Genomic DNA, 24306 nt, shown 5'->3' on the forward strand with positions numbered 1-24306 from the left:
AAGAAGAAACAGACCCAAAATGGAGACACTTGCCTCCATCACAGCAAACCAAGACTAACAGTGGTTTCAAGCTCTCCCAGAAATGTGCTTTTTAAACAGTGGATCTGAGGGGATCCCTGGGTGGTGCAGCAGTTTGGCGCCTGCCTTTGGCCCAGGGCACAATCCTGGAGACCCAGGATCGAATCCCATGTCGGGCTCCTGGTGCATGGAGCCTGCTTCTCCCTCTGCCTGTGTCTCTGCCTCTCTCTCTCTCTGTGTGTGACTATCATAAATAAATAAAAATAAATAAAAAATAAAGTTAAAAAAAAAAATAAACAGTGGATCTGAAATGTCCTGATCAGCACTGGTGAGGTCACCTGCAAGTTAATACCCTCCCCCCAAAAAGATGGCCCGATCTGAAAATACCTGCTTTCTTTTGACAATAACTCCCTTGCCCCACCCTCCTGCCTCTATAAACCTTCCACTGTGTACAGCTCCTCGGAGCACCTGTCTCTTTGCTGGAAGGGATGCTGACCACCTCATAAGTCATGGAATAAAGCCCGTTACATCCTCCAATTTACTTAGCTGAATTTCCTTCATTAGCACTGCTCATCTGCACTTCTCTCTGCTGTCTTCCTTACAACATCTGTGTTGTTCTGACCCTCTCCTGGAGACCCAGCCTCTCTGCTTCACCTGGCCAATGCTAGCTGGTCCTTCACACCTGAGTCCTTGCACAGATCCCAGTTGAGAGCCTGGACCAAAGAAAGAGCTCACTCTCTCCCTTTCTCTAAAGTGGGACTAATGTGTTATTTCTTTTCCACAAAGCACTAGAACAAAAACAGCCAGAACTTCACCAGTGGCACTGCAGTGCAAATGTCCAGCAACAAGCTTTTCTGATTGTTAAGTGCCTGACATTAAGCATTTCTACTGAGGTACAAAATGCAAATTTTTCTGGAAGGAGATGGGACAAAAAAGCTAGCAAAAGAAAAGGATTTGTCCCGGCTAGGCTGCTTTCCCTGGTGCTGGGAATTGAAGGTATGGGGTCTTCTGCACATTACCTCATCTTCCTTTGGGGATGGAAGGAAGATCCTTGTGTCAGATCATTGGTGCTGATCAAAAATTTCCTGACTGACCAGTTAAGACTACATTTCTGGGGGGGAGAGGGTGACCCACCCTGACCTTGACCTCAGTCTAGGTCAGGGTGACCTTTTTTTTTTAAAGATTTTATTTATTTATTTGACAGAGAGAGCACAAGCAGGGGGAGCAGCAGGCAGAAGGAGAGGGAGAAGCAGGCTCCCTGCTTAGCAGGGAGCCCAACTCAAGGCTCAATCCCAGGACATGACCTGAGCCAAAGGCAGCTGCTCAACTAACTGAGCCATCCAGGTGCCCCACCCCCGCTTTGTTGTAAGTAGGCTCCATGCCCAGTGTGGAGCTCAATAAGGGGCTTGAACTCATGACCCCTGGGTCAAGACTTGAGCTGAAATCAAGAATTAGACCCTTAATGACTGAACCACCCAGGTGCCCCCTCAGTACTTCTAATTGATTTAGTTCGTCCTTGCAGCTTATCTCTTAAGCAAAAGACCTTGTGGGCAAAGCATCCCGTGATGGGAACTGAAACTACTCCCTCAAGCAATAAAAACTGTCCTTTGCCTGTAAGACCTGGCATGACTGACCCAAAGACAATGATCCACCTGTCTTTTACTGCCCAGCGGCATGTCCTCACTGTCTTTTCCCTACATTTTCTTTCCTTTCCTTTTTTTAAGAAAAAGCTCAGAGATATGCTGGGGTGGGGATGGATGAAGGGATGTGGGGTGGGGGTTTTTGTGGGTAGGGGTTGGGGAGGGGAGGGAGAGAGAGAGAGAGAGAGAGAGAGAGAGAGAGAGAGAGAATCTCCAGTAGACTCTGTGCTGAGAGTGGAGCCCAATGTGGGGCTGTCTCACGACCCTGAGATCATGACCTGAGCCAAAATCAAGAGTCAGACACTTAACCGGCTGAGCCACTTAACCAGGCACCACCCCGCCCCCACTTTCCATATAGGAACCTAGGAATATTTTCAGCATTCTGGAGACAGTCTTTGAGATGCTAGTCTGCTGTCTTCCCAGTGTTGGCCTCCTTCAAGTAAATCCCTTTCTTGTTTCACCACTGCTTGTGTCTCTGCCTTTGGAGTCACTGAACCTGGTCTGTTTGGAGCTCCCAGAGCCCCCGCTCCCTAGTTATAGGAGGTTGAAACTGTAGTGAGATTATGTGTTAAGTTTCATTTTGGGGATTAAGCATAAATGACACTATTTTGTACCTGTGGCCTTTTTCTTTTAATTCCAGTATAGTTGGGATGCCTGAGTGGCTCAGTGGTTGAGCGTCTGCCTTCAGCTCAGGGTGTGATCCCGGAGTCCCAGGATCAAGTCCTGCATTGGGCTCCCTACGTGGAGCCTGCTTCTCCCTCTACCTGTGTCTCTGCCTCTCTTTCTCAGTCTCTCTCTCTCTCTCTCTCTGTGTGCCTCTCATGAATAAATAAATAAAATCTTTAAAAAAATTCCAGTATAGTTAACATATGATGTTATAGCAATTTCAGCTGTACGATATAGTGATTCAACAATTCTATACATTACTACGTGCTCATCATTGAAGTGTGTTCTTATTCCCTCACCTACTTCACCCATCCCCCCATCCACCTCTGCTCAGGTAACCTTCAGTTCTCCATATTTAAGAGTCTGTTTTTGGGGGGCTCCTGGGTGTCTTGGTTGGTTGAGCATCTGCCTTCAGGCCAGGTCATGGTCTCAGGGTCTTGAGATCTAGCCCAGAGCTGGGCTCCCTGCTCAATGGGGAATCTGCTTCTCCCTCTCCCTCTGCTTCTGCTATCTCTCTCTCACTCTCTCAAATGAACAAATAAAATCTTTTTTTAAATCTTTTTTGGTCTTTCTTTTTTCTTTGTTCATTTGTTTTGTCTCTCAAATTCCACATGAGTGAAATCATATGGTAATTGTCTTTTTCTGACTGATTTATTTCACTTAGCATATACCCTCTTGACCCATCAATGTTGTGCAAATGGCAAGATTTCATTCTTGTTTATGGCTTGTATTTCATTGAGTGTGTGTGTATGTGTGTGTGTGTGTGTGTGTACCATGTCTTCTTTATCTATTCATCTATCAGTGGACACTTGGGCTGCTTCCATAATTTGGCTATTTTAAATAATGTTGCAATAAACATAAGGGTGCATGTGTCCCTTTAAATTAGTGTTTTTGTATTTTGGGGGTACTCAGTGGTCAGTGGTGGAATTACTGGATCATATGGTATTTCTATTTTTAAAATTTTAAAAATATTTCATTTATTTATTTGAGACAAAGAGAAAGAGAGAATGAGTGGGGAGGGGAGGGGCAGAGGGAGAAGCAGACTCCTTGCTGAGCAGAAAGCCTAATGTGGGGCTTGACCACAGAGCCCCAGAATAATGACTTGAGCCAAAGGCAGACACTTAACCAACTGAGTCACCCAGGTGCCACTATTTTTAATTTTTTTGAGGAACCTACATACTGTTTTCCAAAGTGGCTGCACCAGTTCACATTCCCACCAACAGTGCATGAGGGTCCCTTTTTCTCCACAGCCTCTCCAACACTTGTTGTTTCTTGTGCTTTTTGGTTTTTGAGGGAGAAGCAGGCTCCCCACAGGGAGCCTGATGTGTGACTCAATCCCAGGACCCCGGGATCACGACCTGAGCCAAAGGCAGATGCTCAACCACTGAGCCATCCAGGTGCCACTGTTGGTTTCTTTTTAAGTTTATTTTGTTTTAGGGGTACATAGGTGGCTCAGTCAGTTAAGTGTCTGCTTTCGGCTCAGGTTGTGATCCTGAGGTCCTGGGATGGAGCCCCATGTTTGGCTCCCTACTCAGTGGGGAGTCTACTTCTCCCTCTCCTCCCCCCAGCTTGTATTCAATCTCACTCTCTCAAATAAATAAATAAATAAAATCCCTGAAGGAAAATGTTTATTTTGTTTTAGTAATTTCTGCACCAAACATGGGGCTCAAATTCGTGATCAAGAGTTGCATACTCTCTGACTGAGCCAGCCAGGTGCCCGTTTTGTATTTTTGATTTTAGCCATTCTGACAGGTGTGAGACGAATTTTTTTTTAAGATTTTATTTTTACATAATCTCTGCACCCAAGGTGGGGCTCAAACTCACAACCTGAAATCAAGAGCCACATGCTCCACCAACTGAGCCAGCCAGGTGCCCTGGTTTTGTTTTTGTTTTTTTTTTTTAAACAAATTTCTGCACATTCTTCCCCCTCATGCTCTGCTTCTTCCCCAGTCCCCTGCTTCTCCATAGCTGGCCTAGCATTCTCAAAAACTACCCTCTCTGTAGGTCACACTGAGACCTTAATTCTCAGTGGAGGCCTGATGAGCTTGGAAGCTTCCCTAGGATATGAAGTTCACTGGGGAACTTCCTCTTCTAGAGACATTCCAGTGGCAAATGCTAAGTGAAATCTACTCTGTCACTACTGGTGAGCATGCTGCATGTCTATTAGCAGCAGAGTCTCCTGAACCAGTTGGAAGATGGCATAGAGGCTGGTCCTTGAAGACATGATCTTCACCACTTTCGATTCCCTCTCCTTTTTTTTTTTAAATAAGATTTTATTCATTTATTCGTGAGAGACAGAGAGAAAGAGAGAGAGACAGAGAGAGACAGAGAATGAGAAGGAGAGAGAGAAAGGCAGAGACACAGGCAGAGGGAGAAGTAGGCTCCATGCAGGGAGCCTGACGTGGGACTCCATCCTGGGTCTCCAGGATCAGCCCTGGGCTGAAGGCAGGTGCTAAACCACTGAGCCACCCGATCTGCCCTCGATTCCCCCTCCTATGAGGGTTTCACCTTCTGCTGTCTGCTGCCATGTGTTCTGATTATCGTATGATGGTCTCTATCCCTTATAAATAAAACACCTCCCCAGTGTGGGTCATCTGCTTTTCTGAGACTAGAATACAGTGGATTCAGGAGTCACTCTATGGTATCAAGCACGTGTAGGTCGCAGCCCAGCCTCCAAAGGAGCATTAACAATGTGAAACCCTGTGAAGATTGCTTAGCACCTTGAGTTGCAGTTTCCTGCTCTGCCAAATGAGAATTGTTAGCCAGTCCTCTCTAGGAATGGTTGTGAAGGCTCACTGGGCCAGTTTGTAGAAAGGCACAACCCTGAGTCCAGCACATGAGGAGCTCCGGTGAACAACCATCTCTTTCCTAATCCTCTACTCGAAGGGAGATCGGGGCACAGATTTCCTACTTGAAGTGTGGTCCAGGGGCCAACAGCATGAGCATAACCTGGAACCTCAGAGAAGACCTGACCCTATGCTTCACCAGGCTGGCATCAATGTTAAGGCAACAAGAGGGTTGAGGGGGAAAGCACAGAGATAAGCCCAGCCCACTCCCACCCCTTCTTCTGGATCCTCCTTCCCAGGGGGAACCCAGACTTTCTGAAACTGCTCTGACTTAGGTGCCCTGCTGACCTAGGGCTCGGGACCTTGTGCCTGTGGATTAGGGTCCTGGCAGAGTTGGGGAACCCTACTGAACTGAACTCACTCAGCTTTGCTCTAGAACCACGGACAGCGCCAACCCTAGGGCTGGGAGGTCCCCAGGTGGGCATGATGGGTGGAGCACCCCCTGGAGGCATATCCCTGACCTGCCTCAGATGGAGAAGGAGGAGGGCTGGGGAATGGGACTGGTGTGAAATTCTGTTCTAGGGGACAAAAGTGGTGGCTGGAGGACATCCAGGCTTCTCCTTAGTCTCTCTCTGAAAACCTCCTCATCCTGGTGGCTTAGTTAACTTCAGAGACATAATGCATTTCTCACAAAACACAAGATGCCTTGCCCCCCAGGGCTGCCTCTGCCTTCACCCCCTCCAGAAAATTCTCTCAGTGTCCCATTCCTCCCCTTCCTCCCATCACTTTCCAGTGGGTTGATATTCACTATTGCTTTTAATCCCTTCCTTGTGCAGCCATGGAATTCTGGATGACAGCATGACTTGTGATCCTGCTCTGTGCCTGGTGCTATAGGAAGCCCTGATTCAGCTCAGGTGAAGGAGTGAAGCATCAGAAGCCTGGATGAGGGACGCCTGGGCGGCTCAGCGGTTGAGCGTCTGCCTTTGGCTCAGGGCATGATCCCATAGTCCCTGGATCGAGTCCCACATCAGGCTTCCTGCGTGGAGCCTGCTTCGCCCTCTGCCTATGTCTCTGCCTCTCTCTGTGTGTCTATCACGGATAATTAAATAAAATCTTAAAAAAAAGAAGCCTGGATGAGATGTTATATTGGGAGCTGGTGGGTCACAGAGATAAATTCTAAGTTTTCCTTCATTTTATCTGAAAGTTAAATATTCAGATGAGGGGAAGGCCTCAGTCAGGCCCTGAGGTTGGTGGTGGAGGGGGTAGTAGGGAAGGTGGTGGTGGGGAATGGTGGGGGGTAAGGAACTCTAGGGAGCAGGAACCACTATTAGGTGCTATGGTAATCTAAACAGCCGTTATCTGGGAAGAAGATGCAGCTCGGGGACAACTGTGGTGACAGTGAGGAGATGCGTTTTTTTTTTTCTTAATTTTTATTTATTTTAGAGAGAGAGAGAGAGAGCAGAACATGAGAGGGAGAAGCAGACTCCCCACCAAGCAGGAAGCCCAATGTGGGACTTGATCCCAGGACCCCAGGATCACCACCTGAGCCAAAGGCAGACACTCAACCACTGAGCCACCCAGGTGCCCCAGGTCCACTGCTTCTGATCTCCAGCTGGAAAGGATTGATCTGGCAGTGTCGGGGGCCCAGACCTGCCCCATCCAAGCCCAAGCTACTGCTGCTGCTCCCCTTGCTGGGAGCTTGGGGCAGGGGGGTGGTAAGAGGGCTGTAGGACTTGTGATTTCACAGAAGATCTTAGGTCTCCATTTGAGGCACAACTTGGAGAAGCATGCAGGGTAGGAGCTGCAAGTATGAGAAACAAGAACATGGTATAGGACAAAGTGGGTCCTCATGCTCCGACCTTCTTTTGCCCTGAGATTTCTGTGTTTATTCTAGAATAGCCTACATCTTCTGATTTGTGGAAGGGGCCAATACATACCACACTCCTCCTGAGCCCACAAACAGACCAGGTCTGAAGCTGCAGGAGAGGACCCTGGACCTCGGGCTGTTTCCTTGGGGACCTCCACCTGTGACTGTTCTGTGAGCAACAGAAGTACTAGGATGAGGGAGACTAGGATATTGCTCCTTGGAGAAGAGATTTCTTGAAAGATACCACCACAAACGGAAAACACGATCTCTGGCTGTGACAATTAGGGGAAGGGCCTCAGCTAGGGGATTGGGTTGGCTTGAGAGATTCTCCTTGTGTCATTTTTCTGAGCTCTGGGCCTCTCCCTCTCCTCCTCAGTGCTAACCCAGATACCTGACATCCTCACCCTGGGGATCCTAGAGTCTAGGTGTGGGGGGAACCTGATCTTCCCATGCCAGGGCCTGGTGAATGGGGTAGGACACCCCACAACTTTTACTGAGAAGGAATTATCCTGAGTTAGCCTCCCTCCAACACACTTCTATGGTTGTGATGACGCAGACGGTTCTGTGTGTGCTTGAATCTTCTCCACCTCAAGATGGGTTGAGGTAGGCCCAGATCCAGTGCGTGGCTATTGGTTCTGGGAAGGAGGATCCTCACCTGGATGCTCCAGTGAGCACACATAACAGAATCTAAATGTGCAACAACAGGGCCACAAAAATCCACTTCCTCTGAGACCTCCAGACCAGCAACTGCTCCCAGAGCATGAAAGGTGCCCAGATGTGGGATGAGGGGACATTCAAGCTGTTTGTGACAACAGCAGGTACCAGCTGGAGCTAGCACTAGAAGAGGACATGAAGATGGGGTGCATGGGGATATAGGGGGTGGGGTGTGTGTGGGGCCTAGAGCAGGAAGGCATATGGACTCCTGATCCATCTATTGGGTGACTTGCTCCAGAGCTGGTAGAGCTTCAGAGCAAACAATACTGTGGTCTGGCTCATGAGTTGGGGGTGGTTAGCCGGTTCTGGGAGAAACAAAACCTGTGGGGAGCCCCTCAGTGGGTGGGATCCCAGAACCTTCTGGTAATGGCACTCAGCACACATAGGAAGCTTGGCAAACTCTCTAGTTCAGGTTACACGATTCTGGCAGTGGCCTGTCAGGGTATTTCAAACCAACCTTCCTTGTGGAAAAAAAACAAATATCAGACAACCTGGATACAATTTTTCAGATGTTTGGAGTTGACAGAGAAAATTGCACAGTGAAGATGGAAGAAGCAGGAAGTTAAAAGACATGAGCCAAGTATTTAAAGCCCCCTTTCCCCGCTAGATTGCCGATTCTGAGCAGGTACTGAGAAGTTACATAGAACCTTAAGAGTGTCAGGAGCGCTAGAGAAGAAAGACAGTTGAGGGTTTGCCAAGGGGGAGGGGCCCTGGCTCCATTACAGTCCTGTAGCTGGGACTACCAGTGAGGGTAGACTGGAAAAAAAGTTCACCCCATAAGGACTGAAGCTGGGTTTTAAACTCCCTTGATCCCTGATTGTATTGAAATGCTCTGCCTGCTACAGGCAAGAAATATATTCTGGAGGAAGAGAATACTACTATACAGAATCTAAAATTGTCTCTAGAATTTGTCATAGCTGTATGAGTGGGTGCAGTTAGGGAAGCACCCAGGGAGGGAGCTAAGACGAGGGATTTTTTTAAATAATTTTTTTTAATTTTTTATTTATTTATGATAGTCACAGAGGGAGAGAGAGAGGCAGAGACATAGGCAGAGGGAGAAGCAGGCTCCATGCACCGGGAGCCTGATGTGGGATTCGATCCCGGGTCTCCAGGATCACGCCCTGGGCCAAAGGCAGGCGCTAAACTGCTGTGCCACCCAGGGATCCCAAGACGAGGGATTTATTAGAGCACTCAGCCCCTTTCTCCATGTGAGGAGCTGGGAAGTGTGTGTGTATGGGGTGGGGGGTGGTTGTGGAGGAGGCAGGCAAGGAAGAGAGAGCATCCCTTTACAGCTCTACAGGGCTACCCTACTCTTGCTTTCCAGCAGGGTAGGAATCTTCTTAACCTGGTCTGGGATTGAGTATTTGAAGCTAGGGTCTGGTGTTTTTGTGGGTGGGTCTACTTCTAGGTGGGCCTTACTTCTAATTTGTAACCTTACTGGGGTCCGAACAGGTGCTTACTGGGCCTCGACTTTTTACGAGACCCTGAACATCAAACTTTACCCAATTCCATGAGACTGTCCAGGAAAAATGCAGTGTCCGGCCGACCTCAACACTCTTCCCTTCACCCCAGATTCTGGTCCCTGGCCATGTAGCCCTAGACTCCAAATCTGTCTCCAGTCCCAGCACACTATTGAATGCTCCACCGAGATCCCCGGCCTCTCAGCCTGTGCTTTCTGCCTATTCCTTAGCCTCCTGGTCCCTCCAGCAGAATGAGCCTCTTCTGTGGGATCCTGGCTGCCCTGGTAGCTCTTTGATGTCTTCAAATAGATCGCTTTGTTCTATATCTATTTTTTCTTTTCCAGTTGGTCTCAGCAGAAGTGTTGTTCTGACACAAGATACTCTGTCATGGCTAGAAACTGACCTTGCTTTATTTTGGTTTCTGTCCACTTTCTCAAAAGGGCCCTGACCTCCCAAACTGAAATAGCACCCCCTCATGCCCTTTTCCCTTAAGCTGCTTTGTTATTCATAGGGTGCATTATCAGATGCCTATTACATAGTGATTTGGCTTTGGCTTTCTCCAGCAATACTGTAAGCTCCAGGAGTGAGAGAATTGGTTTGTTTTGTTTTGAAGATTATTTATTTCTTCATGAGAGACACACACAGAGAGAGGCAGAAACATAGGCAGAGGGAGAAGCAGACTCCATTTAGGGACCCTGATGCGGGACTCGATCCCAGGACCCCAGGATCACAACCTGAGCCGAAGGCAGACATTCAACCACTGAGCCACCCAGGTGCCCCTTTTTTAGTTTATTTATTTTTAGTAATCTCTACACCCAATGTGGGGCTTGAACTCACGACCCCAAGATCAAGAGTCACATGCTCCACTGACCAAGCCAACAAAAGCCCTGAGTGAGAGGATTTTGTATTTTTTTCCCCCCAACAATATCTAGAAACGCTCCTGCACACATTAGAGACTCAATAAATACTGAATAAATGATGTTGGTTATCTGGTGGGGTGGGAGGTCTGCTCTTAAACCTCAGTCCAGTTAAGGAGAACAAGAACCAGATTGTGGATGGCCACATATGAGGGCAGGACTCAGGGGCTGGGACTTGGGAAGAGTCCTACGTCCCAGGCTGGGCAGGTGAGAAGAGAGAGTCAGGAAGGTTTCTAGAAGTACCCTGGAGGATTTGAGAAGGTGGACGGAAAGGGAGGGCATTCCTGACAAGGGGCCAGGCCAGCAAAACTTGGAGGGGGTACTGAGAACTCCAGGTGTCTCTCCAGGGGTCATGCAAGGAAGCTTCTGGCCTCATACCCTTCTGGAAGTGCAGACTCTGAAACCCAGAGAACCCTGGTGGCCAAAATGTAATATGACCCACAAAGTCGGCCAGCATATATTAAGGACACTACCAAATCCATCCAACGGTGCTTTGATGGGGTGGGTGGGTGTTGATTTCATTTCAGAGGAGGAAACTGAAGACCAGAGAGGTCAAGTCACTGACTGAGGCTCACCCAGCTCTGCCTACATAATTTGAGGTCTGGGGAGCCCACCCAGCTGCTCCTCATGTACCACACAGAGACACCAGGAGAGATTCAGGTGGGGGTGGGGAGCAAATCCGCTGTTTTGAAGAGCTTTAGGCGCATATCTGCGAGTGAGGCTCCAGTATTATCTGTCTCCAGCTAGGTGACCTCTGGCCAGTCACCTGACCTCGGGCAACAGCCAGTGAGATTGTGGTATGGATGAAGTCAGCCGGGGCAGCATCCACAGCACTCAAAGATAAGCATCCTGATTACTGTAAATGAGAGAGCCCATCAAGGGAAGCGGTTTTGCTTTACCCACTCCTGGCAAACATGACACATAGTGGGTCCTAAAGGAGGGTTAGGACTCTCCCGAGCATGCCCAGAACCTGGCAGAGTACTAGGCAAGCAGCCCTCTAATTTCTACTGGCTCTGGAATGGAAGGTTCTCTCCTCCCTGACACTAGTTCTGGCCTCCAGCCCCTCCTCCCTCAGATCTAGGGGTCCCAGCCACCAGCCCCTCCTCCCTCAGACCTAGGAGTCCAGGCCCCCAGCCCCTCCTCCCTCAGATCTAGGGGTCCCTGCCCCCTACTCCCTCCTCCCTCACACCCAGGGGTCCCTGCCCCAGCCCCTCCTCCCTCAGACCTAGGAGTCCAGGCCTCCAGCCCCCTCCTCCCTCAGATCTAGGGGTCCCAGCCACCAGCCCCACCTCCCTCAGACCCAGGAGTCCAGGCCCCCAGCCCCTCCTCCCTCAGATCTAGGGGTCCCTGCCCCCTACTCCCTCCTCCCTCACACCCAGGGGTCCCTGCCCCAGCCCCTCCTCCCTCGCACCCAGGAGTCCTGGCTCCCAGCCCCCTGCTCCCTCCTCCTCGGGACCCAGGGGTCCCGGCCAGCCCCCTGCTCCCTCCCTCCCTCCTCCCCGGCCTCAGCTTCTGCGGGGTCAGCGGTAACCGGTCCCGTCCGTCCCCCTCCCGCAGTCACAGGGAGGCCTGGGCGCAGCGCCCCTCACAGGCCGCCCCGCACTCCCCGGCAGCGGCGGCGGCGGCGGCGGGGCCCGGCGCCGAGCGCGGGTCTCCGGGAGGCGGAGGCGTTGGCGGCGGCGGCGGCGGCGGCGGCGGCCCCGGCGGCCCCTCCTCGTCGCGCCCCTTGCCGATGGCCAGGCGGGGCCGGCCGCGCTGCAGGCCGTCCAGGAGGGCGCAGGCCTGGCAGAGCGCGCGGCTGGCCAGCGCCCCGCAGCGGGAGCAGGCGCCGGGGGGCGGGGGCCGCGCGGCCGGGGCCAGGGCCAGGCGCTCGGCCGAGTGCACCAGGTCCAGCGCCGCCGACGGCCGCGCCGCCTCCAGGAGCTTGAGCAGGTGGCGCGCGTGGCCGCGGAAGGCCTCGGGCGCGTAGACACACTCCTCGGAGAAGTAGTCGAGGCGACGGAAGTGCGCGTACAGCACCACCTCCTTCTGCGAGGCCAGCTGCAGCGGGCGGCAGCGCGGCAACGCGCCCCCCTCGCCCCGCGAGCCCAGGCCCCCGCCCCGGGCCAGCCGCCCCGCGTCGCCCCGCAGGAAGTTCATGAGCACCGTCTCTGCCATGTCGTCGGCGTTGTGGCCTGGGGGAGAGAGGGGGAGCCGGTGAGGTGGGGGCGCCACCGCGGGGCAGCCGGGCGGGGAGACGGGGAGGGGCCCGGGGTGTGCGTGCGACCCGACCCGACCCGGCCGTGGAGACCCCAGACCCTGCGGGGCAGCCAGAACCCGGGGAGACGGGGAGGGGGCCCGGAGACCAGCAGGGAGGGCCACACGGGGCCATGGAGACCCCTGGGCGCCCCGGGACAGCCAGGTGGAGGCTGACGGCGGTCACAGTGAGAAAGAAGAGGGGAACACACACAGGTTCCCGGGGAGCGATTAGGGGTGCCCTCATCTGGCACCCACTTATCGCCATCCCGCCCTGTGCTAGTTGCCTTTTCAGGAAGGTAGTAAAAGTGCTTTAGGCTACAAACATTTCAGTCTCAGAAGTGTGCTTCACACTGCACAGGAGCCAAAGCAGCATTTAAGTTAATGGAGACTCTCAAGTGAGCCCTTGCCCCAGTGCCTCTGGGAATGCACATCACGGCATTCAGAAAGACCAGGGAGAAAGGGAATATTTACACAACAATCACCATAAAACAAGCTAAATCTCTTATTCTGCATCTTATTATTTTATACTGAGCCTGTATAGTCCAGACAGTAGAACACTGGTGTTCTTAGGGCTTCTTGAATTGGCATATTAACCCTTCTCAGGGCCTTTGCATAAACTGTTTCCTCTGCTTATAATCTGCCCTCTGTCTGCCTTTCACTGGTTACTGGGTGGCCTTCGGGTCTCAGCTCACTCTAGATGCTTCCTAACCCCTACTCTTCTCCCTTCAACTGGATGCTTCTATTAGAAGCTGGCAAAGTCTATGATTTTCCCTAGTAGCACTTCTCAGGTTCTAACTATACGTGTGAGAGAAGAGCAGGAAGAGAGACTGTCTAGTGCATCATCACAATGGCAAACATTTCTGCGATACCTACTGGTTTCCGGTCTCTGGTCCAAGTGCTGCACACATAACCTAATTGCCAACAACCCTAGGACCTCAATATTATTAACAACCCCATTTTACAGAAAAGGAAACTGAAGTTAGGCATTGCTCTGGGCTTTGTAAGTGGTCAAGAATTATGTGTTGAAGTGAGGACCAGGAGAGAATAAGGGTCATCACAGAGGAGAGACCAACAGAAAAAAAGGAATTCAAAGACAGTTGTATTCCAGACTACAGTTGGCTTCTGAAGGGTGGGACCACTTCATTCCCCTTCTTTTTTTTTTTTTTATTAATTTTATTTATTTATTTATGATAGTTACACACACACACACACAGAGAGAGAGAGAGAGAGAGAGGCAGAGACATAGGCAGAGGGAGAAGCAGGCTCCATGCACCGGGAGCCCGATGTGGGATTCGATCCTGGGTCTCCAGGATCGCGCCCTGGGCCAAAGGCAGGCGCCAAACCGCTGCGCCACCCAGGGATCCCCTTCATTCCCCTTCTTTTGTGAACGAGGACACAAAGAATGTCCTTTTATCTTAATGTAGGGAACCAAGCCCCTGGAGACTACACCTCCACCCTGGAGCTGCCAATGCCATCGATCACAGTGACTCAAAAGCTGGCCGCGCCCATGCCAGGCACGCACCTTCGGCGGCACGCACATCCCCTTCTCCATGTGCAGCTCCTCCTTCCAGGGCACACCCACGCGGCTCCTTCACCACTTAAGGGTACCCCTTTGCCCCTCGGCCGAAGGGCCCGTGCTCACCTGTCACGATGTGCGTGGCTCCCACGAGGCGCGCCCCTTCCTCCAGCGCACGGCGCCGCAGCACCCCGCAAAAGGTGCAGCAGGCGCGGCTGCGGCCGGAGCCGGCGGTGCTGCGGGCCACGGCGTCCATCGTCCAGCCCCCGAAGAGGTCCGCGTAGGCCACGACGGTGAGCGGGAGGTCCCAGAGCGCCGCCTGGCGCCGCACGGCCGCCAGCGCCGCGTCGCGGTAGCCGCCGATGCCCTCGTCCACGGCCACCAGGCGCAGCGAGACGCCCAGGCGCGGCGCCAGTTCGCGCAGCACGTGCGCCAGCACCGTGGAGTCCTTCCCGCCGGAGGCGCCCACGGCCACTACGGCGCCGGGTGGCAGCAGGCGGCCCGCCTGCACCGTGTGCAGCACCTCGGCCTCGAAGGCGGTGCAGAAGCAGGCGCCGCACAGCGCTTGGCCGGAGCGCGGGCGGCGGAGGGCGGCGCGCGCCTTGTGGCAAGAGGAGCACTGCGGAGCGGGCATCGCGGGTTCCGGGCGGGCGGGAAGGAGTTGGCTTCTCCTGGACAGGGAGAGAGGGGAGGCAGGTTACATGCGGATTCCGATTTGTGGGGTCGTCGCCTCCGGAGAGGCGTCCTGGATAGCGCTGAGTACACCCATTGCCTGGAATATTCTCCCAGCACTTGTGGAGGCTTGGCACCTTCAAGTCTCAGCTTAAGCGTTCATTATTCATTCATTCATTTATTCAACGAGTACCCATTCATTGCCCCCCATCTACCTAACATGCGTTAGGCACTGGGCCATCAGTGATCAAAATAGGAAGGGTTGCAGGCATCAAGTTTAAAGGAGGAGCCAACCCATGGATAAGTAAATAACCAAGATACTTTACAAATATAAGGAGTAACATGAAGGAATTGAGCCTCATATTACTGAGCTCAGGCTAGAAGGATGAGGAATCAGGCATTAGATCAAGGTGGGAAGAATGTTCCAGATAGAGCTAATAGCAAATGCAAAGACCGAAAAGGCAGGGCCTGTGTTCGATTGTTTGGAAAGTGATTTATGGCTGAAGAGGGGAGAGGATCTAGGGCTTGGAGGCTGGCAGGGTGAGGAGCTTAGATTTTATTCTGGATGAGATGGGAACCATTGGATAGTTGTAATCTGCGCAGTGACAGGATCTGATTTATATTTTAACAAGATCCTCGGGCTGCTGCTGCGCGCAAATAGAGGGTGGAGAGTAGCGAGGGTAGACACGGGCAGACCGATGAAGAGGCTCCTGCAACAATCCGGATGAACAATAATGTGGCTTAGGGCTGAGTAGAGGCAGTGGAGGTGGAGAGAAGTGGTCTGGATCTCTTCTGGAAACAGAGCAAGTGGGACTCGCACAAGAGTTGGTTGAACGAGGCAGTAGGTGAGAGAAGCAGGGGGCTGACAAAGGTTCTGGCTTCAGCACGGGGAAGAATAGGGGACCATTTCGTGGGGAAGGAGGTGGGAAGAGGGAAGAATAGGTAAATACTGTGCGAGCCAGAGGTTTAGGCCTCTGTAATTCTGTCTGGGCATGGTAAATTTTGAGGTCCTTTGCTCTGGAAGTCCTTCTGGGACCCTGGGCTGGGTCTGGCGCCTCCGCTGGGCTCCCACGGCCGCCTGACGCTCCCCCAACGCTGGCCCTGATCACTCTACAACTATCCAGGTTGTAACCAGGATAGAGGAGGGTGCGTTGGAACCGTCCTCAGGTTGCGGGGTGGAAACGAGGTGTCAGAACCGAGGCAGAGTCCAAAGCGGATCAGCAGGGACACCAGCTGCTTAGGGCACTTCCGCCCAGAGGGTCGCCAGAGATTGGCGCTGGGGGATCACGGAGAGGAGTGCCATGTCTCCAGGGACACCTACCGGAATGCGTGGGAGAAGAATAGGAGATCCTCAACTCCTAACACTCTAGCACCACAAAGGGCCAGGATCGGCCCATCGAGGAAAGAGGCACTCACGTGAGCAGAACCCGCGCAGGAAAGTCCAGGCTCCGAGAAAACGCGGAAACGGTGAAGGGACTACGACTACCAGAAGGCTTTGGGTTTCCCCGCCTACGACTCCCAGGTGCCCTTGGGGCAGTTTGGCCCAAAGCTCCTACAGCTCGGAAGCCCGCTGGGCGCACACCCTGCGAGCCTCGCAGTGACGTCATGCGCGCCGCCCACGGCTCCTCGGGGGCTCCGGGTCAGTCCGGCGCGTGTCCGGCTGCGCCTGCGCAAAAGCAGGGGCAGGCGCCTGATTCCTGTGTCCTGCAGCCCGCTGTGCGCTTCATTCCAGAGAGGGAATGGTTGCCTTTTCGGTTTTCTGCCTTTATGGGAGAATGATAGGGCTTGAGGTGCGGGTGGAGAGTTGTCAGGGTGGAGGGGAGAAAGGGAATAGGGGTGCGCAAGGGAGAGGCAGCGCGACCGCGGCGTAGATTGCAGGGATGGGGCCGCGTCGCCCGCGGCACAGGGTGGGCTTCTACGCGCGCCCCCACGGTCGTGGGAGTGGGCGTGGGTGCGCCAGCGAACGCGGTCCAGGGCCCTGCGGCCGGCGGGCTGTGCGTGCGCGGAGCTGACCCGAGCGGTTTGCGCTTCTCCACGCGCGCGCCAGGCTCGGGGCGGGACCCCGGTGAGCAGTTACCCGCAGGCGTGGCTCAGTGACAAGTGCGCGCCCCTCCGGGCTTGTGGGGTTGAAGGCAGAGCTCGAGATAGAGGGCAGGTGAGACCAGTGAGGGTTGGTCCCAGGGTTAGGGTGCAGTCTCCCAGGAGTCAGCACCCTCTCCCCCCCTCAGCCGCTTTGCAGCCCCCAAACTGCCCTCCTCCTGAGTCTTATTTCTTGTCTCCCCCTGTGAGACCCTCGATAGGGAGGATTGAGAATGAAGGGTGATGGGGGACATTTGGGTGTCTGAAGCTGTCAAGAGGGTTGACCCTCGGGGACACAGGAGTGTCAGGCCTGGCTGGAGAGATAAGGATGACCAGCTGTTAAAAGTGCTGCGAGGGATCCCTGGGTGGCGCAGCGGTTTGGCGCCTGCCTTTGGCCCAGGGCGCGATCCTGGAGACCCGGGATCGAATCCCATGTCGGGCTCCCGGTGCATGGAGCCTGCTTCTCCCTCTGCCTGTGTCTCTGCCTCTCTCTCACTGTGACTATCATAAAATAAAAATAAAATTAAAAAAAAAAAAGTGCTGCGAGCCAGGACATGAGGGATAGAATAGCACTTGCTGAGCAATTGGCATGTGCTCCTCCTCTGTAAAGTGGAGGTTAATGACAGAATGTGCCTCACAGACTGAGTTAATATGAGTTAATATGGAAAGTGTGTGTTCACCAAACAGTAAACTTTCATCCCATTTATTCTAATGACTGGGGACGGCTTCCCACTGGTGACCAGGCTTAATTTTTCTCTTAAAGAAAGGAGTGAGGTGAGAATGTCAAAACCTCAGGCAACCTACTGAGAGTCTTTAAGTCACTTCTCAGTTTGGGGGTGGTTTTGTACCTCAGAGAACAGTTGGCACTATCTGGAGACATTTGTGGTTGTCACAACAAGGAAGCAGGGAAGGATGTGACTGGCGTTTGGTAGGTAGAGGCCAAGGGTGCTGGTAAACATAGTGTGTGCAGGATGGCCTCTCACTGCAACAAATTTTCTGGTTCAGAACAATAGTGCCAAAGTTGAGGAACCATGGCCTAAGTGGTATTCTGCTGTGCTGTACTTTGGTTTTCTAACCCCACAACTAGTATACAAATTTAGGTGGTTCTGTGTTGGTTTTAGTCTCCTGCTTTGCAAGTCTCTTTCACTATGTATTTGAGCAGATCTTAACACCACCCACACACTTTGTACTGAGAAATTGACAGAAAGGTTTATCTCAAACTGGACATCATTGACAAAAAGAGGATGTGAAAGCCAGCCTGCCATTTGACTCTCTGTGCCACTTGCTTAGTTGTGTGACCTTGAGTAAGTGATGAAAAGTCTGTGCTTGAGTGTCCTCTGCCTAGTGGAGATGATAATAGTGTTGTTGGGTTAAAGAAGTAACTGAGTTAACCTCTGTAAAACATTAAGACCAGTGGTTGGTGCTTAGTAAGTGCTTGAGGCCGGGGTGTTCTGGTTCCTCATGTCACTTCCATGGTGCAGCAGTAATTGGTAATCCAGTTGAGAACTGGACCAGTCCCACTAGTCCTTAGTGGCCACATTCACCAGTGTGTTGGCACAGTTTGGACAGAGGTATCTCATGGATGCTTTGCAAACATTTTATGTTTTGTTTGTTGCAACACAATATTCTGGTGGGAAAGACTATAAGTTGGTGTCAGGGGCTTCTGGAGAGGGCAGGAGAATGTAGCTTCTCATCATCTGCAGGGTAAGGTTGAGTCTCTCAGCTTGGTGTTTGCAACCAGGCCCCTGATGACTTTTCAGCCTCCTGAGCCTCTGGCAGTTCCCCCACAATTGCCAGTGAAGTAACTTTTCTGCCAGGTGTTTACACGTGCCATCCTCCCTTCCTGAAGACCCTTCTTCACCCCTCCTCCTCACCACACTGATTCCTATTTCTCATCCAGGTAGCCACGTGGATGTACTCCCTCTAGAAAGCCTGCAGGACCTGTCCTCACTTGCACTGCATTAATAAACCATCTCTGGGCTCACACAGCCCCTGGTCCCTGACATTGTCAGAGGCCCTGTCACCTTGGGCTGTGGCTGTCTGTGACTTTCAGTGTCTCTTTGTATTGGGAGCTCCTTGAGAGAGGGCTTTAGTTGGATTTGCACCTGGGTCCCAGCATCCAGGCACAAGGCCAGGTACAGAGCAGGCAAGGCTTTCAAGGCCCTTCCTGAGCTTCCCCTAGCCTGCCCCTCTTTTCTTGTCTCCTGTGATTTGCGCCCCAGTGAGCACAGAACCCAGGAAGTTTGCCGTGTGGTATGGTGGTTAAGGGCAGAAGCAACTTGGTTCAGATCCTGGGAGTACCATCCTAGTTATGGAACTGTGGACAACTTACATTTTCTCACCTGTGAGATAGAAATAATAATAGTAGGGATTCCTGGGTGGCTCAGCGTGTGGTCCTAGAGTCTCGGGATTGAGTCCTGCATCGGGCTCCTGCATGGAGCCTGCTTCTCCCTCTGCCTGTGTCTCTGCCTCTCTCTCTCTCTCATGAATAAATAAAATCTTTTAAAAAAAATAAAAAAAATAGTACAGCCCTCATACAATGAGAGCACTGGTTCTCAACCTGGCATGATTTTGACTTCCAGAGGACATTTGGCGGAGACATTTTTGGTGGTCACAGCTGGAGTTGGCGGATACTGGCATCCAGAAGTGTTAGAAATCTCTAATACACAGGAGAGCTCCTATAGCAAAGAACTAACATGCCCAGAATGCCAGTAATGCTAAGACTGAGAAGAGGGAACGTTTGATGAGTGCTTAAAACAGCTCTTGGGCCATAGTAAGTGCTCCAAAGATGAGAGGTACCATTACCACCATGATTTAGGCACACCAGGCTCTCTGGTACCTCCATCTCTCTCTGCCTAGAGTGCCTTTCCCTCCCTGGGTATGGGTGGCGAATGTCTGCTTATCCTTCGGGACCTACCCAGATGCTACCTTTTTGGGGAAACCTTCCCTGAGCTCTACCACCCTCATCCCCCAAAACACCCCCAGCCAGGCAATGGAAAGAACTTCGGAGTTGCACACACACAGGCTTGGGCTCAAATTCATGCTCGTTTTCTTTTTTTAGATTTTATTTATCTGAAGGAGCAGGAGGAGGGGCAGAGGGAGAGGGAGAAGCAGACTCCCTGCTGAGCAGAGAACTGGATGTGGCACTCAATCCTGGGACCCTGAGATCATGACCCTAAGCCAAAGGTAGATGCTGAACCAACTGAGCCACCCAGGTGCCCCTAAAATTCATGCTCTTTTCTTACACCTGAGTGAATTTAGGCATCAATATCCTTACTTGTGAAATCAAAGGGTGGCTTTGAAAATGAAAAGCCCACAGTGCATTAGTGTTCTTTTAAGATCAAGACTACCTTTGTGGATTATATTAGTTTATAAAACCTAAAAGCTTAGTATTGGTTTAGATTAGGGAAAATTGGGTTTTGTTTTTTTTTTTGTTTTGTTTTTTTTTTTTTTAAAGATTTTATTTATTCACAAGAGACAGAGGCAGAGACAAAGGCAGAGAGAGGAGAAGCAGGGTATATGCAGGCCGTCTCACCCCCCTTCCATGTGAAACTTGATACTGGAACTTCAGGATCACACCCTGAGCAAAGGCAGACACTCAACCACTGAGCCACCCAGGTGTCCCAATTAGGGGAATTTGTTAATAAATATTTTAAAATAAGATTTGCTGTAGGAGGGACACCTGGGTGACTTAGTCTGTTAAGTGGTTAAGCTAAGTGTGTCTGCCTTGGGCTCAGGTCATGATCTCAGGGCTCAGCAGGATGTCTGCTTCTCCTTCCCCCTGCCCTTGCGCTCTAGCTCACTCTCACTCTCTCTCCCTCTCAAATAAATAAATAAAATCTTAAAAAAAATATATGCTGTGGGGGTGACTGGGTGGTTCAGTCTCAGAAAAGCATCCAACTTTTGATCTTGCAGTATAAGGTTGAGCCCCATGTTGGGTACAGAGATTCCTCAAAAAATGAAAATCATTTAATAATAAGATTTGCTGTGAGATTAGAAACTAGCAAAATTGTCTCAATCACCAGGAGAGTTGAGAAAAAAGCTATGTGCTGTACACATGACACCCACATCTAATAAGTAAAGACTCAAAAGTGTGAACACAAGAGGAGAGGAAAAGACACCGGAAAACAGCACAAAGAAATCTAAGTTCAGCTACAACCACTAAACAGATTTTTGAGCCAAAAAGCACTGGGAGTAATAGTGTGTCATCCCAGATGAACAAGGAATAACCAGGATGACCAAACAATTCTAAACTTGGATGTACCTAACAACACAGTCTCCAAAGAAATAAAACCCAAATTAGCAGGATGAGGAGGAGAAACTGACAAATTCTAGAAGCACTGCGATATTTGAATATAAATTTCTCATTAATTCATCAAGCAGACAAAAAACTGTAAAGCTATGGAAAATTTGAACGAGTGGCACCTGACATTTTTCAACATTGAGGATTTTTTTGTTTTGTTTTGTTTTGTTACTCAGAGGTGGAAAATGTTTACAAGGTGATATGAGATGAAGATTGGCTGTTAATGGGATAAATATTTTATGACATGACTCAAATAGGCTTTAAGTACCTAAGAGAAAAATGCATACCAATTCTAACAGGGTTCATAAATTTTTACCTGGGTATTTTATCCAGTGTAACTTGAAAAACTTGTCCCTGAAAACATTGTGGTTGAATTTTAAATTAACTCCACTAAACTCTCATGCTGTGGTGGTTCTGAATACAAAATGTCCCAACAGGAACCTAGCATGACCTTAAATGAGTAGAATAGAAATACATTCCCATGCAGGAAGTTGTGTATACACACCCCACTTGGAAGACCTCTGCTACATAAAACAGGTCCTATATACCAGAATACATTTCTTACCTTCTTGGAAGTCAGGAAGTTTAGGGATTGCCTTAGAGTGAACACAAAATCTGACCTGGAGCAGGTATTTCTGAAGCTAACAGATCCAGCTTGAAAGATAATTCCCGGATGAAAAGGAAAATTGGTTCCATTCCTAAAGAAGAAACTCTTTCTTTTCTTTTCTTTCTTTCTTTCTTTCTTTCTTTCTTTCTTTCTTTCTTTCTTTCTTTCTTTCTTTCTTTTCTTTCTCTCTTTTCTCTCCTTTCTTTCCCTTCCTTCCTTCCTTCCTTCCTTCCTTCCTTCCTTCCTTCCTTCCTTCCTTCCTTCCTTCCTTCCTTCCTTCCTGTTTTTGATTTTGTTTATTTCAGAGAGAGAGAGCACACATGAGGAAGGGAGGGGCAGAGGGAGAAGCAGACTCCCTGCTGAACAGAGAGCCGGACATAGGACTCAATCCTAGGACCCTGGATCATGACTTGAGCTGAAGGCAGATGCCTAAACCGACTGAGCCACCCAGATGCTCCAAGAAACACATTTCTATTATTAGAGTTTCTTTGGAATGAGGGGCTTCTAGATGGTTTGGTTTCAACGCCTTCCCTCTTGTTGGCAGTGTATTTTCATTCTGGAGAGTATGGACCTTGGAGGGCCAGTAGTGTATGGCAGGTCAGCCAAAGATCCCCTGTGCTTCTACCTTTCCCTTTTCATGAAAAGAGACCTAATGAGCCACAGTTGGGGCAGAAGATGCTAGGCATTGTCATCCTCAAACCACTGCCACCCTTAGTCTGACTCAGAAGACAGAGCTGGAGTGCAGGCATGTGTCAGGAACCCACCAGGAGGAACAGACAGCTTCCTAGGGGGATCCATGGGGAGACTCCTTGGGGAGACTCTGGGTCTCTGAGGTCATGTAGGCTCTTAAGGGATGTACACATACCACACGGCAGTCAGAAAAATATTGCTTTCCCCAAATGAAAATATAACTTATTATGAGACTTGGAAACATGTCAGTTGGAAAATGTGGGTGTACTAATTTGAATCTTGTAACATGCATGGGAGTTCCTGCTACTTTAAAATGTCGGGCTTTTTTTTTTTTCTTGAAATCTTAAGTAACTTTGGGAAACAATATGCAATTGATTTTATCCTACCTTGCTCACCTTTCAACAGTAGTGAAATGGACTCTATTTTTTGAGGGAGTAACAGGAACACACTTATACTTCTATACCTACAGTCACATGATTATGCTTCCCCCAATTTCTTTTTTCAAATCATTGTTCATAATTAAATTTTCTCCACCAGGAGCCCAAATGACAGTAACACTGTGTCTTAAGTCATAACCCCTGTATTTGCAATAGGGATCAATGATAAAATAAGGAATCAGAAGATAATTGCTTTGTTGCAGTCTACAAAACGTGCCTGTCACATTTCCTGTGAAATCAGAGGGGTTCTTTTTACTGGGCTCTCCAGGAGACAAACCACACTTTCCATAGTAGCCCTTCCTGTCCTGCACCAGGAGAAAGAAGTCTGGACACTGGGTGTCTTAACACTGGGTGATGTGTGTCCAACACATTCCCTTTGTTGGTGGCTCCACAGAAACCAACAGATGCCGCCGACTCCTGTGTGAAGAATCATGCTCCTGAGCACACATATGCTATGGAAGGCTCCTTGCTCCTCCAAGCTGCCGAGGAAGGGGAAATAGAGTCACCATCGAGGTTCTGCTGGCACCTTCCAAATGTTTACAGAGCAGCTGGACCCTGGCTGGGGTGGCCGACTCAGGAACGATCCACACTTGTAGCATTCACCACTGGGAAATAGGGATTAGTATGAGCCCTGCTGTTCTCATCAAATACATTCATAAATTGCTGCTGCGCCAACTCTACCAGGACCTTTCAAAGACTGGTTTTTGGTCCCAAAGTGCATACCAAGTCCAGCTGAGCTCCCTGAGATATACTTTTTAAAAATATTTTATTTATTCATGAGAGACAGAGAGAGAAAGAGAGAGAGGCAGAGACCCAGGCAGAGGGAGAAGCAGGCTCCATGCAAGGAGCCCAATGTGGGACTCGATTCTGGGACTCCAGGATTATGTCCTGGGCCAAAGGGAGGCGCCCAACCGCTGAGCCATCCAGGGGTTCCCCCCGAAACATACTCGACAATCCGTTTTCTGCTGTGTGTGTGAACAGGGTGCATTTCTACCATATGTGGGGGTTTCTTCTCATTTTGATGAAAAGAGGGGCATCTGAATTTGAAATGTCACTCAAAAGTCTGTGTGGTATTCTATGAAATAGCGCTCCTTTGTGATCTGGCTTTTCAGCTGAAAAGCTGAGAGACATTCTACCTTCAGGTAGTTTTTTCTTATTCCTGCCTCACAGCAGAGAATTTGCTACTGAAATTGGGATTCACGTCTCCATGCTCCAAAATTGAAGGGTTTTCTGTCCCCAGTCCCATACTGTCTTGTCCCACATTTGAGATGTAATACTGAGCCTATTTCTGTAATGAGATAGTTTTCTGGTTTGTCTGAAAATTCGCTCACCAATTTAGTGACGAGGCCTCCAGCCTGTGTATGACTGTTCAGTGTCCTTTGATTCTCCCCTTGCCTACCTCACGGCCTTTCCACCTGCTCTTCCCTCTGCCCAGCCACCCAGAAAAGAGATAGCCTCCCTCTGTTTCTTTCCTTTCCATCCATTTCCTCTCCACCCCTTTCAATGTGTAGGTTTTTATTGCTCTCTGAAATGACCTGTTTTCTTGCCTGTCCTTCCCACCAGAATGAGGGTTTCCTGGGGAGTAGAGGTTTCTATTGGTTTTGCTTGTGGCAGCTTCGATGGTTTGCTCAATAATCCTGGCACAGAAGTGGTTCTTAGTAACTAGAGATGAACAAACACTCAGCCCTGGTGCTGG

At 50.4% G+C, this 24306-nt stretch overlaps 1 protein-coding gene across 2 annotated transcripts; it reads right to left on the reverse strand.

Annotated features, from left to right (window-relative positions):
- Nucleotides 1-11564: 11564 nt before the first annotated feature.
- LOC129500446 (cytoplasmic tRNA 2-thiolation protein 1) lies at nucleotides 11565-15962 on the reverse strand. Of its 2 annotated transcripts, none has more exons than XM_055310897.1 (3): nucleotides 15911-15962; nucleotides 13949-14493; nucleotides 11565-12242 (listed from the first exon to the last, which is right to left on the reverse strand). In XM_055310897.1, exons 2-3 carry the CDS (start codon nucleotides 14454-14456, stop codon nucleotides 11626-11628), a joined length of 1125 nt encoding a protein of 374 aa, XP_055166872.1. In that variant the 5' UTR covers nucleotides 14457-14493; nucleotides 15911-15962; the 3' UTR covers nucleotides 11565-11625. The 2 variants fall into 2 exon arrangements, with proteins under 2 accessions (XP_055166872.1, XP_055166871.1); XM_055310896.1 differs by having other exon boundaries at nucleotides 15816-15946.
- Nucleotides 15963-24306: the final 8344 nt, after the last annotated feature.

Source organism: Nyctereutes procyonoides, unplaced genomic scaffold (genome assembly GCF_905146905.1).
Source record: "Nyctereutes procyonoides isolate TBG_1078 unplaced genomic scaffold, NYPRO_anot_genome, whole genome shotgun sequence".
In the NCBI taxonomy this organism is placed as follows: domain Eukaryota; kingdom Metazoa; phylum Chordata; class Mammalia; order Carnivora; family Canidae; genus Nyctereutes; species Nyctereutes procyonoides.

What these genes read in the sequence shown, in the direction of transcription:
- LOC129500446 (XM_055310897.1), bottom strand. Translation starts at nt 14,456, where the DNA reads ATGCCCGCTCCGCAGTGCTCCTCTTGCCACAAGGCGCGCGCCGCCCTC. An exon ending in AGCCACGCACATCGTGACAG is followed by an intron (nt 12,243 to 13,948) that starts GTGAGCACGGGC and finishes TCTCTCCCCCAG; the next exon opens with GCCACAACGCCGACGACATG.